The sequence below is a fragment of the Vigna angularis genome, chromosome 4, assembly GCF_016808095.1.
Source record: "Vigna angularis cultivar LongXiaoDou No.4 chromosome 4, ASM1680809v1, whole genome shotgun sequence".
NCBI lineage: Eukaryota > Viridiplantae > Streptophyta > Magnoliopsida > Fabales > Fabaceae > Vigna > Vigna angularis.
The window spans coordinates 436755-453536 of NC_068973.1; the positions used below are offsets into that span (position 1 = coordinate 436755).

Genomic DNA, 16782 nt, shown 5'->3' on the forward strand with positions numbered 1-16782 from the left:
TGAATGTTACATTTCCTACTTAACTTTTAAAATTTGATTCAAAATCCAACTTTTAAAATTTTGCAGGAAGAAGGCTTAGACAGAAGATGGAAGATTATGAAAAAGTTATAATCTTGGACCCTTTGAATAAAACATACATTAAAAAAGTGATTCCTTTACCTACTAAGTTGTGGTTCTTCATTCCACTATGCACTAAATCAATCACATAAAAGGGAATCCAATACCTTCACAACAAAACTTCACTCTCAAAATCAAACTCCAATGGAGGAAGCTTCATAGATGCTATGCTCACCATTCACTACCTCAGAATTTATACCATTGTTCTTTTATCACCTATATATCTTTTATTCATTTCAGATTAAATTACTTATTATATTTTTAATTATACTTTCATCTTCATCTATTATTTCTATTTATTTTCATTCCTAACTTTTGGAGGAAACCTTATTGATTTTGAAATTCTAGGACAATATTAAATATTATTTTCTTAATCATAGCTTATAAGTTCTAAAAATATTAAAACAATATTTTATTTTGAAATAAATAAATAAATAATTTTTAATTTAGAAATCAAGTTTTTTTGAAGCATTAATGTTATTAGTTATTGATTTTTATTTAAGATTATGAACTATGATAAATAGATAGGTCAATAATAACACCGCTTCTAGATTAACTGTCTCAATTATTGAATTTATGTTCATACATCTACAACAAAACTTCACTTCATATCAACAAATTTCACCAGTTTTAGAGTCTACAAATCCAAATGTTCCATTCCCATAGCCTGCAAATTTTAGCATCGTTTTCCACCTTTCTAACCAGAGACAAGTTACGGTGTAAAAATATCAATGCTATGTAACCAATTACGCTTACTTTTGGCTTTACAAAAGCATAGAACTTTGTAAATCACTTTGGCTAATGCCTTACTTTGCTGCACAAGTGCCATAACCATTGCAGCACAGTTGAAAAAGCTCCATTCACAAATAATTTGAGGAGTAAGAGAAGAAACACGCATACCTTGGTTCCTCTAAATTAATAAAAACATAACCTTGTACACTGCAACTTGGAAATTCTTTCATTTTTACCTTTTCTAACACACTGAATTTGCAAAAAACTAACCCCTTTACATAATTTTTCTGGTTTGGAAGGGAATGGAAAAAATAGAGTTGCACATTATTACACTGAATTGAAGACAGAAAAAAAAAAAAACCATCATACGTCGACATCGCAGGGTGTAACTCCGAGGAGAGGAACCGGACCCACCAAACCTTTCTTCAAACCCATCAACACATCGCACTTCACATACAGTCCATAGTGCGCAGTTTTGATGGCACCAGCTTTCCACCTCACCTTTCCTTGAAATATGAGCCTCAGACCCACCACCCCATAAGCCTCGTCCACCACCAACCCGTTTGACACCTCCACCGACACCGGAACCGCCGTTCCTCCGATCACCGGCGACACCGACACCGCGGTGTGTTTGCCCTGGTGCAGCGGCGGCAGCAGGACCTGAGGCGTTATGGCCTGGTTCCTGTACGAGACGAAGGCGGATAACCTGTCGTAGTAAATGGAGACGCGCCTGTTGGGGTTCTTTATGAGGACGGAAAATTGCATGGTGGTGGACATGAGCGGTGGGGTGGTGGCGTTGAGGCCGTAGATGGCGGCTCCGATCACCGTGAAGCGGGGCTTGTGGGGACGGTAGACCAGCCAGAGCACGAGAAGAGTAACACCTGCTAAGAGGAGGAAGATGGTGATGGCCGTGCATGCTGCGCGTCTCGGATCATTGGAATGTTTGTCCTTCGACATTTTTCCTTTGTTGCAGTGTATGACTATGGAGTTTGGCAGTGAAGAAGAGGAAAAAGATGGAGAAATGAGAGGTCAATATAGGAGAGGAATCTAAGAGCAAATTGTTTAGTGCTTTTACTTCACATTTTTTTCATATATACACGTGTCTCTGTCTCTTTTTATTTTGTTTTTTTGCTTATGATAAGCAACTCTCATTCTTGACACACTTTAATCGTGTTTTGTAAATCATTATCCAACAATTGCATATTTTTAACTAAGTCTGTACAAAAGAAAGATGCTGTAATAATGTTATATAGATCGCAAAAGTCACAAAGGAGAGTTGGAATTGGTTCACTTGGTATTGAAGTGCTTTTACATCTCTTTCAATCCATTTTTTTTTCTTTTTTCCTTGTTATCCCTTTCACTTTTCTTTTCCTATATCTTGCAAATAATATATCTCTGTCAGTGTACATTTTGATTCTGATTACTCATCACTTCTTTTGCAGACCCAGACTCCTAACTATTTATGTGTGTTTTTCTCTCTCATTACACTTGCTTTAACTGTCAAGCGAAGATGAGTGAATACAAACAATATGAATTAACTAATTAATTACTTTATAAATTAATCCCATGAGAATTGGGAATATTCTAAGTTTTTTGGTAGAAATTAGTTAGTGAAAAAAACAGTAAGCCTGTAGATCTTCATTTTATTTAATTTAACATCACAGTGATCAAATGTGACAACTACATATGGAGCGTCTGTATTCTTGTTCTGTTGACACGTGATTACACTGTGATATTATACTAAAGAAGTCTAGTAAGTTGATTTAGCAGAATGAATGAATAGCTTAAATTTTCTAATTGAGTAAAAGGAAAACTGTGTTACTCCTGTTTTTTCTTTGATGATGGATTGAAAAGATTTAATTATACTCTCCTTTTTTGGTATCCAAACCAAACAAATTTATTAAATATACTTTAAATCCCTTCAATTTCTCTTGAACTATATAACACTCAAGTACTGTAAATCTTATGTTTAATTAAATCAAGAGCCTCATTTAATCTCTTCGTAGGTAAGCTACACAATTAGCTCTCATGCTGCTTATGTCAGTGTACACTAATAGTCAAACCTATATTGAAAATCAAATGTGGAACCAACAAAGTTCACTGCTTTCTTATGCAACCTTATGTTAAAAAACAAAAAGAATAGCTTCCTTTTCATGGGGTCTGGTTTTTGCTCTGGAAAATAAATGAAGCACCAAAAGAAAACAAAAGTAGAGGAGAGGGAACCGAAAGAAGAGCTAAAGGAGATGTGCCTCGATTTGACTCCTTTCGCCGACATATGGATAAACTTGGACTTAAAAAATGAACAGTTTCTGCATGCAATGAAAGAGAGATGAGATAACAAGCACTTATGTGTTTTCTATTCAGTTATACACACGTTTGGTTCCGTTTGGACCTTACCTCGCAACATCCTACAGCAAACTCAACATAATGTGATGTGTTTCCCATATCTGGTATGCACGCGTCCCATATCTGGTATGCACGCGTCCCATACAATTTATACACATCACACATGTTAACACTATTTATGTTTTCGTTGCCCTAATTAAGACTTCAAAACTGACTTATCCAAATTATTATAGATAACATTAAAATCTATCACTAACTCTATTTAAAAAATTGATCGCTATATTTTTTTAACTAAGAATGAAGTCTAGTAGTATTAGACATTAAATTTCACATTAATTAAAAACATAAAAATAGAATCTGAAAATAATATATTAGCAGGAATTAGGAAAAGAAAAGTGAAATACATGAACAGTGGGGTCCAAGTGCTTTTCCCAATGTTCAGTGATTACAGAAATTTCAAGCAAAATACCAATGTTGACTAGCTTAACTTGATTGTGCAACCAAGACTCTAGTACTCTTAAAGGGGGCCCAAATGATCAGTGGAAATATTAAAGAAAGATTACAATCCATATAAAATATAACTCCATTTTACATCATATTTCAACCCTTTAAGATGAAAGCATACCACTGCCTATATAAGGATAACCCTATACTAGCATTCAATTGAGAAACATACACACGAGATAAAATCAAAATTTCAAACCAATCCTACTAAATAATTACAATCCTACATTCTAAAAGACAACCAAGATGACCAGTCATAAGAAAATACTAGCAACGCTAAAAGGTACATATTTCACCAGACACACTATACCTATAGTTAATCCTTGTCGAGAGAGGCAAATCAGTTCTGGAAGTCAAATTTTAATTCAGTGATGAAGGTAATTTCAATAAGCCATAAGAAAATAATTTCAGGAATCACCACCCAGATCTGATACCGGATGACTACTGTCTACTTGGCGAACAAATTGCCCTTTCACCCGAGGGCGCTGCTCTGCCAATCTCTTCCGGCTTTGATATCGTACCTATGCAAAAAAATTCAACAATAAGCAGCTGCTTATTCAACAATAACCAAATATGTTTGTCTAAGCAACATAGATAAGAAAGTAATCACAATTTAAATTGTGAGATTTTTAGTTAAAATATGATATAGGAATTTCAAAATTGACTACACCCGCTAATAACATAAATGCTAAACTAATGAAGTTTCAAATCCTAAAGTCTGGCAATTTCAGAAATACATGGCAGCAAGCAATCGCATGACGCCCCGATAATGCCTTTACCATAAATATTTCAGAAGTAGCTCTTTTCAGAAGCAGTAATAGCACGGTAGCAATACCTTTTTCTCATAGCATGTCTTTCCGCTTAAGTCGAAACTTTGTTAGAGCTGCTTCTCGTTGGCTGGTGCGATGAGAATCTGTCCCTATGTATCCATCATGACTAAGGTGACCAATATCAGTGAAACTTTCGTGGTTGTCCTTGGCTACCTTGGCTGAAGTAGTATTTCCATCACTTGTGCAGCCTATGCTTCTGTATACACCACTACAATTATGATTTGTTGTATCATGGTAAAGGGCAGTATCAGCAGTCTCACTAGCAGCAGGAGAGTCCTGTGTCTCAAAATCCAAATGGCTTTGGTGATTTACATTTTGAATTGAATTATGGGTTGCATCGTCAGAGCAGTGATGATGTTTTGAGTTGAGACTTTGAGGATTAGACTGGGAGGAAGTACTAGTGGGAAACGGAGAACTCTCTTTCTGGAACAATGATTTTGGAGTCCATATGGTATGGACATCTGATTGAGAATAAAGCATAGAAGGGAAGACATTTCCATTTCCAGTTGACTTGTGATCATAAGTAACCCCTGCAGCAGGAAAGAATCCAACTTGACTGTTCGGTAATTTTGGATCAACTTGTCCAGATTGACCAATATCTGGAGTGGTGATTTTATCCTTAATTTGATCTTTTGCACCACATTGATGAGAAGTAGTAGCGTTTTCAAATAACTTAGGAGATTTCTGAGAATCATGACTAACGTTTGTTAATTTTGCAGAGATAGTTGATGGTGTTGGACAAAGGGGCTGCAACAATTTACTACTACCATACCTGCAAATTTTTTTTATAACAAATTATTAAAAAATATCTATTTTTTGGAAGTTCAAAGCAAGAATTGGTACTTATTTCTTGACCTACAACAATAGCAGGCAAGTAGAGAACTCACCTAGAAAAGGCAGAAGCATTTGAATGGTTCAATATTTGCCTTTCCTCAAATACAGCTTTGTACGAGCCTCCAGGAAAATATCTTCTTATAGAAAGTTCCAGTTGTGTATCAAAGTCAAACTTGGAAACGTTACCACTACTGAAACTACATTTTTCATCAGTGCTCTCTGGAAGTGTCTTGAATGTACCAATCAAGTCAATGGCCCCAGTAGACGGACCTTCCAATTCATCACTGCTTCCACGAATATCAACACTAATTGCAGGATTGGCTTTGCTCAACTCTATTCTTAGAACTTCATCCTGATTTCTCATTTCACCAAAATCATATCCTTGACCTGGCCTTAAGCCTGTTGGTTTAAAAGTTTTGTTGGACCCTTCATCTTCTGATATAAATATTGATTTGGCTGCAATACATGCTAATTGTAACTGAGTAACAAAATAAGGGCCAAAGATTTGAACACAAGTACAAAATAAAGGAAACTTGCGCACCTCCAGCTTTGTCATTATGCTTATCTGATTCCCTTTCACATTTTGTAGAGTTGTCATGCTTAATTGTGCCAATATCGCTCAAATTTGAAGAACTCTTCAGCTGTGAAATATCCTGAATATTTTCCATGCATGTACTTTCAGCTTCAAAAAATGGAGGTGCACAAGTTCTCTCTACATAGGAGTTGGCAAAACATGCAGTTTCTATATAAAGTCATGAAACCAGCCTAACCTATAAAGGAAAATTTCCAAGTTGGGAGAAGAGTGGCTTCATATAAATGCAATGGAAAATGGATTCAAGGTTTATGTCTTTGTAACTTACTCATGCCAAGCAATGAAAATGTAGAAAATACTTCAGAAATTGAATTAGCACAATAAAAAATTAGTTGCTGTTTCACACATAACACTGAAATCTGAGAAACTGACATATGTAACAGTCATATTACAGCATGTTATTTCAGTGGAAGTTAAGAGACTGGAAGAGAAAAACTTACTTGAATCTCACTTGTTTTCTCGCTGCATTCATTATTTTTTGGTGTAGAAGCCACAGAACCGCTAGAATCATTGCTAGCAGCATGATTTTCTGCAGCAAAACCAAGTTCCATCTGTGGCAATGTTAAATTTTGAGGAGGCCCGCTTATATGTATAGAAAACATGAATTGAATCAAGAAAAGGAAAGTAAATATAAGTCAAAGTAGTAAGTTCACACTAGTAGACAAAAGAAATATCAAAACATTGCCAGAAAAACAATGAAGAATATGACGTACGACATGCCTTCTCCACACATGCTGCCACAAGTTTCTTAACTCATTCTTGCGAACAGGTTTTATAAGAAAATCAGCTGCACCTTTTAACATGCATCTGAACACCATGCTAACTGAATCGTGAGAAGACATCACTGCAAAACCATAAGAAGGTTAGAACAAATTTGAGACCATTAGCCATATCTAACTACTAACAGCACCGAGTCAACTCATACTTATGACGGGAATGTTTTTGCAAACGTCATGCTCCATGATTAAACTAAGAAGTGAAAATCCAGATATTGATGGCAAATCCACTTCAGTTAATATGAGATCTATGTCAGATGCTTTGTTCTTCAATGTCTCCCATGCCTTTAGGCCATCACAAGCTGTGGCAACTGCATGTAAATATTGCAATTAAGAAGTTCATAAGCATCTTGAGCTTGAGGGTAAACTCAATTTTCAAACACTACCTTGGAAGGAAATAACTCAGAGTGCCATCACAAAATACACATTTGCATGAAACAATACCCTTTATATTTAATTAAAAGAAAAAAAACAATTATTCAGTTCAAGTACGTTGTTATTAGCTGAACTGTTAACATAAATTAAACTCCTAGGTCGATTGCTATCTACTGAGTATTTTAAAAATTGATTTTCCCGCAGCAGAGTGAAGGTGAATTATGTTCTTCGCGATGCTAATTCATGCCTGGATTACGTGGCTAAGCGGGACCTCCAGGAAAAAGACCACATGAAGTCGTAGGTGAAACAAACCAGATTGAAAGCCAGTTATTGAAAAATCTACCTGTGTTCGTTTGTTTACATTAAACACGTTTAGAGAGTAAAGAGAGGTAGTTTTCATTTTCTCCAGAAACATAATTTAAACAATATTTTTTTAAGAAAAAGAAAAGACAAAAAAAAGGGACCTTTGTAACTGCATTTACGGAGAAGCGCAGCAATGATCTGTCGAGTCGAATCATCAGCTTCCACAAGCAACACCCGAAGCACCATCCGAGGCAGAAAACGTTCCCACCGAACCATGGAGCCATTGTTGCTCTGTTCCTCCTGAGTCTGCATCACACCCTTCTCACCCGCCACTTCACCCATTCTCAATCAATTTGCTTCTGCTGCATTAATCCAAAACCCTAATTGAACGCTAGAAAAGTAAGAAGAAGAGGAAGACCTCATGCTGAGTCTTAAGTTGTGCAGTGAAAATATCTTAAAAGTCTGCTAAATTGAGTGGAGGAAGACAGAGAGAGAAAGAGAATTTCAGAATTTTCAAACCGCCTTCTATACTTTGCTTCACAACCGCGAAAATCCTACAAAATATCTTCTCACCATATGCCACATACATGCATAGATACATGCGAACGTGAATCTCATCACTCTCTCAGATCTCAACTTCCACTGCATCTAAACGTGCCATGTTTCCCCTTCTGACGTGTCCCATTCTCCACCATTGGTTATTATACACGTGCCTCATTCATATTCCGAAAAATGCCACGTCGTCTATGCGCCAACACATTTTCGAGGTCTTGGTGGCCACTGTGACACGTGGAGTTAATTATGTATAATCGTTTCTGCTTCCGTCACCCATCAGAAGCGAAGAAGAAGACGAGATGCAGAGGGTCTTTGTTCGGTCCAAAACCCTAATTTCGGTTACTTCCAATTGCATCTTCTTCCCTCCATCACTACCCTTTTACTTGCAAAATCAACAAGCTTTCCACAGCAACAGCAACAGGAACACCCCTTTCGGATCACCAACTCGAGTTCAGAAGCTGATAGCTTCGCAATCAGACCCTCTTTTGGCCAAGGAAATCTTCGATGTGGCCTCTCGCCAACCCAACTTCCGCCACACTTACTCAACCTATCTCATTCTCATCCTCAAGTTGGGTCGCTCCAAACACTTCTCTCTCATCGACCATCTCCTCCGCTGCATCAAATCCGATTCCCACCCCATCACCCCCACCCTCTTCACTTACTTGATCAGAGTCTACGCGGAAGCCGATTTGCCCGACAAAGCCCTCAAAACCTTCTACAACATTCTCCACTTCAATTGCAAGCCTTTGCCCAAACACCTTAACCGCATTCTCGAGATCCTCGTTTCCCACCGTAATTACATTCGTCCCGCCTTCATTCTCTTCAAGGATGCTCACAGGTATGGGGTGGAACCCAACACCAAGTCCTACAACATTCTCATGCGCGCGTTCTGTCTCAATCGGGACATTAGCATTGCCTACTCACTGTTCAACAAAATGTTCAAACGAGATGTTGTGCCGGATATCGAGTCTTACCGGATTTTGATGCAGGCCTTGTGTCGGAAGAGTCAAGTGAATGGTGCTGTTGATCTTTTGGAGGATATGCTCAACAAAGGGTTTGTTCCGGATTCTTTGACTTACACCACTTTGTTGAATAGTTTGTGTAGGAAGAAGAAGCTCAGGGAGGCTTACAAGCTTCTCTGTAGGATGAAGGTCAAAGGGTGCAATCCTGATATTGTTCATTATAATACTGTTATACTAGGGTTCTGTAGAGAAGGGCGCGCTCACGATGCTTGCAAGGTTATTACTGACATGCGGGCCAATGGGTGCTTGCCTAATCTTGTGTCCTATCGTACTTTGGTGAGTGGCTTGTGTGACATGGGAATGCTTGATGAGGCTAGTCAGTATGTCGAGGAGATGTTCTGCAAAGGTTTTTCTCCTCATTTTTCTGTTGTTCACGCCTTGGTGAAGGGGTTTTGTAATGTTGGTAGGATTGAGGATGCTTGTGGAGTTCTTACTAAGTCTCTTGAACATGGGGAAGCTCCTCATGTGGATACTTGGATGGTCTTAATGCCTGTAATATGTGAAGTGGATGATGGTGGGAAAATCAGTGGTGCTTTGGAGGAAGTTCTTATGATTGAAATAAAAGGACATACTAGAATTGTCGATGCTGGCATTGGTTTGGAGAACTACTTGATTAGGAAGATACGAGCCAACTCCACCAGAGTATTCTAAAACTTATGTAGGACGTACAACTTCCAACCCATGGGTTCAGAGACTTCTCCATACTGTTGAGACAAATGTGGCATGGCTGCGACCACTAATGACTGCTAACACTTATGACACTTTGTTCATATGAGTATTAACCTCATTGTGTAAAAGGCTAAAAGTCATTATGATGCAGAAAAGATTTAGCTAGGCGGTCTTCAGTATAACCCAGATGCTAGAGCTTTGGTAAGTCACTTCAGTGTCATGCCTCAGAACTGTTAAGGGACGAGTTCGCACGCCTTACCCAAATGGAAACGATTCTAAATTTAGAAAAGGTTTGTGGGATTCTAGATTTCTTGGGTGAGAACCCTTGACCTATATGACCTGGAGTTAACTCCAGGAGAGGTTAGGGGTGTGTTGGGTCTGCGGGTTGGTTTTAAACTAGAAGCAGTAGCTGCTGTGAAGTTGTATCATCCGTTTATATGGCCTCTTCACATTTTTTTTCTTTAAATTTTCATCGGATAAGTATTACACCTTCATTCTTACTACATTTGTTGTTTGGTTAGTTAACACACAATTTGTTGTGAGTTGCATTGTTAGCTTCAAATAAAGAGTTAGCAAGAGTTTCAAGTTTGCCACCGGAGAGGCTGAGATATTAAGCATATATACGGACCATCCTGCGTAAAATGGTTTTCTTTTTTGTAAATCCATTTGGAACACTCGTATTTTTTTAATTCTGCAAATCAATTGAGACTTAGTTCTTGATTGTTCAGTAAAGTTACGTTGCACGTGTTTTGGATAATTAATTTGTATTTAAACAATTATACTGGCATAGTCCGAAGTACTTTACAAATTAATGTGATTTAAAATCATTTAAAATGATTCAATAAATTACATTTTCACTGAAGTTTTCTTTTGTATATTTCGTTAGTTACACTAAATATTGAATTTTGTTTTATAAAATTAAAAGGTTTAACTATACATACCGTACAAATTAGGTAAAATAATACATGTTCTATTTTATCCATAATATTTGTCATCCATTCGATAAATTAAAAAGCCTTGCCAAATAAAAGATGTAATTAATATATAGATGGTAAATAAAGAGGATAGCAACAGATAGATGAAATTAGTCTACAAAACTTGAAACCAATAAACAGTTTCCAAGAACTCTACAATACTCGTTTTAATAAAATCCAAACTATTCCCCTTTTCGCCTTGCCTTCCTTGAAATTTCCCTTTCTAAGAGACTCTTTTTCAGGTTACAAATCGTAATATGAAATTAGACTACAAAACTTGAAACTAGTAAATAGAGCTTCCGATAACTCTTCAAAACTTGTTTTAATAAAATCTAAATTATTTTCCTTTCCCTTTTCCTTTCTTGAAATCTCCCTTTTTCTTGAAAATTCCCTTTTTAAAGGACTTTTTCTCAGGTTTCAATTTGTTGTCAGCTGGTGAAGCCTTCCCTTTCTCGCTCCTTCGTTTCTTCTCTTTCTTCACATTGTGCATTGTGACGGCCTAGAATTCAGAGAGCACATTTTTGACAAAATAAAAAAGTTAACAAAACTGGGCAAATTTGAAATCCATGTCACTAAATGATTTTACTGTACCTTTTCAACATTTAGTATGTTATGAGAATTCTTGGAGATGATTTTGTTCAATATTTTTTCAGTTTGCTCCCTCTCTAGTGATCCTATCCCGGTTCCTTCCACCACTGGCAGGAACTAAATGAAAACAAAACAATGGAAGTTGATAAGTCAATTTAGTTAAAAATGGGTGCTTCTATAACAATTTACATGGCTAAGAGAAACAGTTATCTGTGAGTTTACAGTGCACAACCTTTCGATATTTTCCTTTATGTTTTGCAGGCTTTTCACCCGGCAATTTCTTGTCAAATTTCCCACCACTGGCTGTTGCAGTTGCTGCGATTCCTGCTACATTACCTAGTTCATCCTTTGTAACTTTCTTGGGCGCTGCCTGAGTTCCTGTTATAGGCAAAGCTGTAGCTGCCAACTGAACATGGCTGCATCATAATGTGTTCAGACATCATTACAATAACGAACATATGATGAGTAGCAGGGAGAAAAACAATAAAGAGTATATTAAAGAAAACAAGAAACACCAGGTCAACACCCTACAACAATCTTAGTCAAAAGATAGGACTTTGGGGGGACAACAATAGCCTCTAGATTACTCAATTGCTTCCAAAGTTCGGGAAATTACCACATGCAAGAAAGTCAGACTTTAAATAAAGTTGAGATGCCACCAATAGAAAAGGTAAGATTTTCCATCTAGAATATCATATACCCACAACAGTAAAAGTAATTCCACCATTGCAGCATGTAAGGCCGTCATCTCCAACCCAGTATCAATTCCTATGATTCCTAAATGGGATCCACTTCTACATATTAATCACTTTCACTTGTTTTTATCATTGCACCCATATTCTCTAATTCAGTAGCTCTGAAAAAAATTTAAATAGATCCCACTGATAATCTCATTTTACCAATAGAAATACCCAAACACATTATAAAATGAAAAGTAAAAATAAAATTAAAATTTCACACTTTCTTAAAATAAAAACATGGTCCACTTGAAAAATTAAGTACAACGTAGGGGCTTATGAGGTAATGGTAAGGGAAAAGAAGGAGTTAAGCACCTCCCAATGCAGATGCCTTAACAAATAAAAGAAAAATATCACTAACTGAAACTGCATATATCATTTGGCTTATGCAAAGTTTAGCATAAGAAAACTCAGTAAAGACTTCCTGAATGAGAAAAGAAAGTAGGCGATAGCCCAACTCTCCAAGGTGAGATATAACTGACTCCAATGGCCAAAATAAAACGCAAAGGTCCATGATCCATGAAATAAAGTGTGCACACAACTATAAGTCAATAATGTATACTATAATGAACATTAACAAATAGAATTCCCTGCTACAAAATCTTCAAGGTAAATTGGAAAACATTATGTTACAAACCTTGGTAAAGCACCAAATTTAGCAGCTTCTTTCAAGTTCTGTAGTCGATTTTTATCCTGCTTTTCAATTCTTTTCTTCTTATTTTCTTTTCTTTTTGCAAAAGGATCCTCTGCTGGATCTACAAAATGTTACAATACCATTACTAATATGACATAAATATAGCTTTGATCAGTGTACTAAAAACAAAGCCAAAAAATGTTAATTACAAGTTTATATTCATGAAAAGATATGTTGACGTCAAAAGAATAATAACATTAAGCATAAATGGTGTAAACGAATATCTATATGGTTTGAAATATAGACATATAAACACTATCTAACTTCCACATTATCACATACAATAAATTTCATAACCAAAAATAACAACGTGCCCCAAAATGGTAGGAAAATAAAATCCTCAAGATTTGAAATCTTGACCGAAGGGTATTCAATTAAACAGATTCCGGGTTTAATGCTCTGGTAACCCACAATGCCAACCATATGTCCGACTAGGCATTGAGCATGCCCTGATATATATAAATATTTCCATTGTACAATCTGGGTCTTCTAAAGAGCCAATGCTGTCCTGATTCATAATTTTTCTCATTAGAACTGTTTTTTAGTACACAGACCTTATAAAGGTCTGCCATGAAGTATCCTATGTTAAAATTTTATCATATGCTGAACACATTGTAGTGGTTCTGTTGGTTCCCGAAAGTGACAACTTAAAGTAGAGTGTCGGCAGTCTACACCTAATTCCTGACCATTAAGAGAAACATGGTAGCAGTTCATGTGGAAGAGGATGTTCGATCATTTACCATCAGTTTCTTTTGCCTCAATGATAGGTACAGCGTCTTCATCATTTGCACGATCATACCCAAATCTCCGTTTCCAGGTTCCACATTGTTCATCATACACAATCTTGTCTTTTTTCCGATTCTGTATGCCTGAAAAAATAACACAGGATGATATACATCAGTTCAACTAATAAAAGTAGGGAGCACTAAGCCCAACACGGACTGCATGAACAGCATTAAGATTATTTGAGAGTCACAAGTGCATTATGAATAGACAAACCTTTCTTTTTGGCAAAAACTTCCCATTTAGTAGGAGGCTTAGGTTTTGGAAGCTGAAAGCATCACAAAAATTGATGAGCAAGTGATTTAACTAATTAGACATGAAGCAAAAAATACTACAAGCAAAGAACGACGATAGAATCACAGAACCAATACAATTGCATAGCTAATTGCAATGCAAACACATATAGGAAGAGGCTTTTATTTAGTCGTTTGAAAGTTGCAATACAATAGAATAAGGATCAGGAATACGAGCATTAAAGTGAAAAGTCACAATTAATAGATTGCATAACCTTTGAAATTAAAGAATAATAAATATTTGAGTGTGGGATTACATGTTTTTCTCTTGGCAATTTAGTTAGTGGCGTAGGCAAGGTGACAAGGGGACCATCTACATCTTCGGTTGATGGTAAGGTGAAGAGAGCATCTGCGATCGCTTGAATCAAGTGAGTGCCTTTCAGCAAACACTGCTTGACGATTTCCTCCCTTTGTTCAATTAAAGTAAGCAAGGACAGTGTCAAAAACCAAAAACCCTAAAGAAGAGGAAGAAGACGGTACCTGGGTACCTGGAAAGAGGTGGTTGAGAGGGGAAAGTGTGATTGGAGTCGAAAGCCATGAGGTGCCCGAGGTCCACATCGAACTTGTGCTGTTTCTCACCCTCAATCTCCATCTCCGTCATTTTCAGTTTCAACAAATGAAACCAATATCAAACCTCTGCGCCGTCGAAGGTGGTTAACGGCTTAAGGGTTTGTTTATGTTGTGCTCTGATGTTTTGCAGCGCGAGAATGAAAGAAGAAGTGAAATCGAGGCCCAAGACAAAGGCCCAATAAAAACAACAATCAAAGTTTAAAAAAAGGCTTTTCATTCCTACAGCCCCACAATTACTAACTGCACCGCATAATTGTAGAAAAAGATTAAAACACTCCCCAAAATTGAACCACACCACCTCCCGCGCCGCTTCCACCATTGTTACTGCTGCAGACAAAGAAAACGAGAAAGAAAGAAGAGAGAAAACACGGGAAAAAAAAATCATTTTGCAAAGTTTTTTCCTAAAGGGCATTTAATGTGTTTCGGAAAGTTCTTTCCAAAACACATATAGTGTTAGGAAAACTCTTTCCAAAAAGACATTATAGGCATTTTTAAAAAAATTGTTCTAAAAATTTTATTCTGAAAAGTTTATTTCAAACTTTTAGTTTAGAAAATTTTGTTCTAAAAATATTACTTCAGAAATTCCCAAAACTTATGCTGAAAATTTGATTATATTTTCTGAAGAATCATTTAATATTACTTTGAACTGCACGGCAGTGGTAAAGAGTTGCCTCAGTGATATTTCTCATTTTGATTTTTGCTTGCTCTACAAGTGAGCATAATCCTGCACCTAATTAGTCGCTGCTAATTTAAAGAATTACAGATATGTGAAAATAAACTGAAGTTTCCTATCAGGTCTGCCATTCTATTTCTTGATCTTAAGTTGAATACTTTTTCACTCAAAAAATCATGTTTTGAACTATCAAATATACAGAGATATTGCTGATTGGAATTTTGAATACAAGGAATAAATCCAGATTTTGATGGACTTTTCACAGTAGATCTACCCCCACTTGCTGACATATTCTAGCTCTCAAGTTCTCCCATCAATCTCAGTTATGGATACCAGACCAGAGCTTCCTCCCAAACAATCAAAATTGCAACTATCACTACGCAAAATCTGAATATCCTGTCAGATCTTATTCCTCTCTCTTTAAACGCTCTCTAATCACTAGTGTTCGACCACAAAGCACCTGCAAGAAAGACCAGACCAGGTATCAGACATTAGCTCATGAATAAGAAGCACAACAATGAAAAGCGGCAGAGATAGAATGCATATATATACCGTTCCATTGAGAGATAGTGCAGCATTTCGTTCTCTCTCTGAAAGATAGGAGACAAACGCATAAACCCTTTGTTTTCCTTGTCTCGTATCTTGCAACACCCTTACACTGGTCACATTACCAAATCTACCAAAAAGCTGCCTCAGGTCTTCAGGCATGGTAAACTTGGAAAGATTCCCAACATACAACTTATGAGGACCTTCATAGTATATAGTTCTCATGGGTAACGAATTCATCGTGTCAAGATTCCTCCTCCTCTTGGGATTCATCTCAGCTGAAAATCTAACCAGCACTTCGCGCCCACCAACATCCTTCAGTTGTGAAAAAGGAACCAAAAACACATTTTCAGAACAAACGAACAGCCAGAACACATTAACGAAATAATGCATCATCGAGTTTCACACTCACGAACCGATGCATCCAATGCCTCAATTGCCTTTTTTGCGGAGTCAATAGATGCCATTGTGACATAAGCACTCCCTCTACTCTCACCAGTCTCCTCACTGCGGCAAACCTGCAAAAGTGCAGTCACCCATCAACACAGTACCTTGTCATCATTACCACCATTGCTGATTCAGATCATAACTATGAAAGGGGGAAACATTTGTGCTGCTGAACTAGCTAGTCAATAATGAAAACGAAGATGATAAATAGAGCAAAGAAGATTTCAAGCTCTGTTTTTTAAAAAAAAAAATTGAATAATTTAGTGAGAAGAGAAGAGAGGGTATAGTAAAATGAATGTTAAATAAGGAAAAGGTGAAAGAAGCCATAAAACCTGAGCAGAGAGTACGGTTCCATGAGGGTTGAACATATGAAGTAGATGTTGTACGTCACAGCTTCTTGGAAGGTTGCAGATGTAGACTTCGGTTGGTCTTGGTTGCTTGAACGTTTCTTCCTCCGCGTTTTGTCCTCCGTGAACGACCCTTCCTTTATCCACCGTGGCCGCCGAGGCGGTGAAGGAGAAAGTCGTAGCCTTGGAAAAGGAAACGAATGGTTTGCGGGAAGATCTGAATTGGGTGTGGAGATGGTGGTTGAATAAGGGTGTGGGTAAGGAGGAAGATGTGAAGGAGAGCAAGAAAATGGTATTAGGAGCCATGTTTAGCCTCAGTGTGTGCTATGCTGTGCTGTGTTTTCTTTTACACCCAATCCATTTAACCCCAAATACACTTTTTTTTCTTTTCTAAAACATTACTTTTATTAAAATAACATTGAAAAAATTACTAATAAATAAAGAATAGTTTATAAATGATGAATTTTAAAGGAAA

General features: G+C 37.0%; 5 protein-coding genes across 7 annotated transcripts; 1 reads left to right on the plus strand and 4 right to left on the minus strand.

The window, feature by feature from the left end:
* Window positions 1-996: 996 nt before the first annotated feature.
* On the minus strand, window positions 997-2066 carry LOC108322258 (NDR1/HIN1-like protein 12). Its single transcript, XM_017554281.2, has one exon. It carries the CDS (start codon window positions 1804-1806, stop codon window positions 1213-1215), a length of 594 nt encoding a protein of 197 aa, XP_017409770.1. The 5' UTR covers window positions 1807-2066; the 3' UTR covers window positions 997-1212.
* Window positions 2067-3729: 1663 nt separating this feature from the next.
* LOC108322287 (two-component response regulator-like APRR5) lies at window positions 3730-8023 on the minus strand. Of its 2 annotated transcripts, none has more exons than XM_017554312.2 (8): window positions 7571-8023; window positions 6881-7042; window positions 6669-6799; window positions 6396-6506; window positions 5905-6016; window positions 5417-5819; window positions 4535-5301; window positions 3730-4220 (listed from the first exon to the last, which is right to left on the minus strand). In XM_017554312.2, exons 1-7 carry the CDS (start codon window positions 7749-7751, stop codon window positions 4542-4544), a joined length of 1860 nt encoding a protein of 619 aa, XP_017409801.1. In that variant the 5' UTR covers window positions 7752-8023; the 3' UTR covers window positions 3730-4220; window positions 4535-4541. The 2 variants fall into 2 exon arrangements, with proteins under 2 accessions (XP_017409801.1, XP_052732823.1); XM_052876863.1 differs by lacking the exon at window positions 3730-4220 and having other exon boundaries at window positions 4702-5059; window positions 5232-5301; window positions 7571-7954.
* A 112-nt stretch (window positions 8024-8135) lies between these two features.
* On the plus strand, window positions 8136-10241 carry LOC108322288 (pentatricopeptide repeat-containing protein At4g01400, mitochondrial). The gene has a single exon (XM_017554313.2). It carries the CDS (start codon window positions 8264-8266, stop codon window positions 9635-9637), a length of 1374 nt encoding a protein of 457 aa, XP_017409802.1. The 5' UTR covers window positions 8136-8263; the 3' UTR covers window positions 9638-10241.
* Window positions 10242-10730: 489 nt separating this feature from the next.
* On the minus strand, window positions 10731-14428 carry LOC108322289 (ribosome biogenesis regulatory protein homolog). Of its 2 annotated transcripts, none has more exons than XM_052876864.1 (8): window positions 14205-14428; window positions 13982-14073; window positions 13648-13699; window positions 13389-13517; window positions 12592-12709; window positions 11450-11633; window positions 11221-11334; window positions 10731-11128 (listed from the first exon to the last, which is right to left on the minus strand). In XM_052876864.1, the coding sequence occupies exons 1-8, from the start codon at window positions 14323-14325 to the stop codon at window positions 10967-10969; spliced, it is 972 nt and encodes a 323-aa protein (XP_052732824.1). In that variant the 5' UTR covers window positions 14326-14428; the 3' UTR covers window positions 10731-10966. The 2 variants fall into 2 exon arrangements, with proteins under 2 accessions (XP_052732824.1, XP_017409803.1); XM_017554314.2 differs by having other exon boundaries at window positions 13982-14132; window positions 14213-14427.
* A 632-nt stretch (window positions 14429-15060) lies between these two features.
* LOC108322290 (RNA-binding protein CP33, chloroplastic) lies at window positions 15061-16762 on the minus strand. Its single transcript, XM_017554315.2, has 4 exons — window positions 16293-16762; window positions 15930-16031; window positions 15520-15828; window positions 15061-15427 (listed from the first exon to the last, which is right to left on the minus strand). Exons 1-4 carry the CDS (start codon window positions 16611-16613, stop codon window positions 15374-15376), a joined length of 786 nt encoding a protein of 261 aa, XP_017409804.1. The 5' UTR covers window positions 16614-16762; the 3' UTR covers window positions 15061-15373.
* Between the last annotated feature and the right edge of the window lie 20 nt (window positions 16763-16782).

What these genes read in the sequence shown, in the direction of transcription:
- LOC108322258 (XM_017554281.2), bottom strand. Translation starts at nt 1,806, where the DNA reads ATGTCGAAGGACAAACATTCCAATGATCCGAGACGCGCAGCATGCACG.
- LOC108322287 (XM_017554312.2), bottom strand. Translation starts at nt 7,751, where the DNA reads ATGGGTGAAGTGGCGGGTGAGAAGGGTGTGATGCAGACTCAGGAGGAA. An exon ending in CAAAAACATTCCCGTCATAA is followed by an intron (nt 6,800 to 6,880) that starts GTATGAGTTGAC and finishes ATGGTTTTGCAG; the next exon opens with TGATGTCTTCTCACGATTCA. An exon ending in AGAAAACAAGTGAGATTCAA is followed by an intron (nt 6,017 to 6,395) that starts GTAAGTTTTTCT and finishes GAAAATATTCAG; the next exon opens with GATATTTCACAGCTGAAGAG.
- LOC108322288 (XM_017554313.2), top strand. Translation starts at nt 8,264, where the DNA reads ATGCAGAGGGTCTTTGTTCGGTCCAAAACCCTAATTTCGGTTACTTCC.
- LOC108322289 (XM_017554314.2), bottom strand. Translation starts at nt 14,325, where the DNA reads ATGACGGAGATGGAGATTGAGGGTGAGAAACAGCACAAGTTCGATGTG. An exon ending in AAATTTGGTGCTTTACCAAG is followed by an intron (nt 11,634 to 12,591) that starts GTTTGTAACATA and finishes ATTATGATGCAG; the next exon opens with CCATGTTCAGTTGGCAGCTA. An exon ending in ATAAAGGAAAATATCGAAAG is followed by an intron (nt 11,335 to 11,449) that starts GTTGTGCACTGT and finishes GTTTTCATTTAG; the next exon opens with TTCCTGCCAGTGGTGGAAGG.
- LOC108322290 (XM_017554315.2), bottom strand. Translation starts at nt 16,613, where the DNA reads ATGGCTCCTAATACCATTTTCTTGCTCTCCTTCACATCTTCCTCCTTA. An exon ending in TTGAGGCATTGGATGCATCG is followed by an intron (nt 15,829 to 15,929) that starts GTTCGTGAGTGT and finishes TCACAACTGAAG; the next exon opens with GATGTTGGTGGGCGCGAAGT. An exon ending in CACTATCTCTCAATGGAACG is followed by an intron (nt 15,428 to 15,519) that starts GTATATATATGC and finishes TCTTTCTTGCAG; the next exon opens with GTGCTTTGTGGTCGAACACT.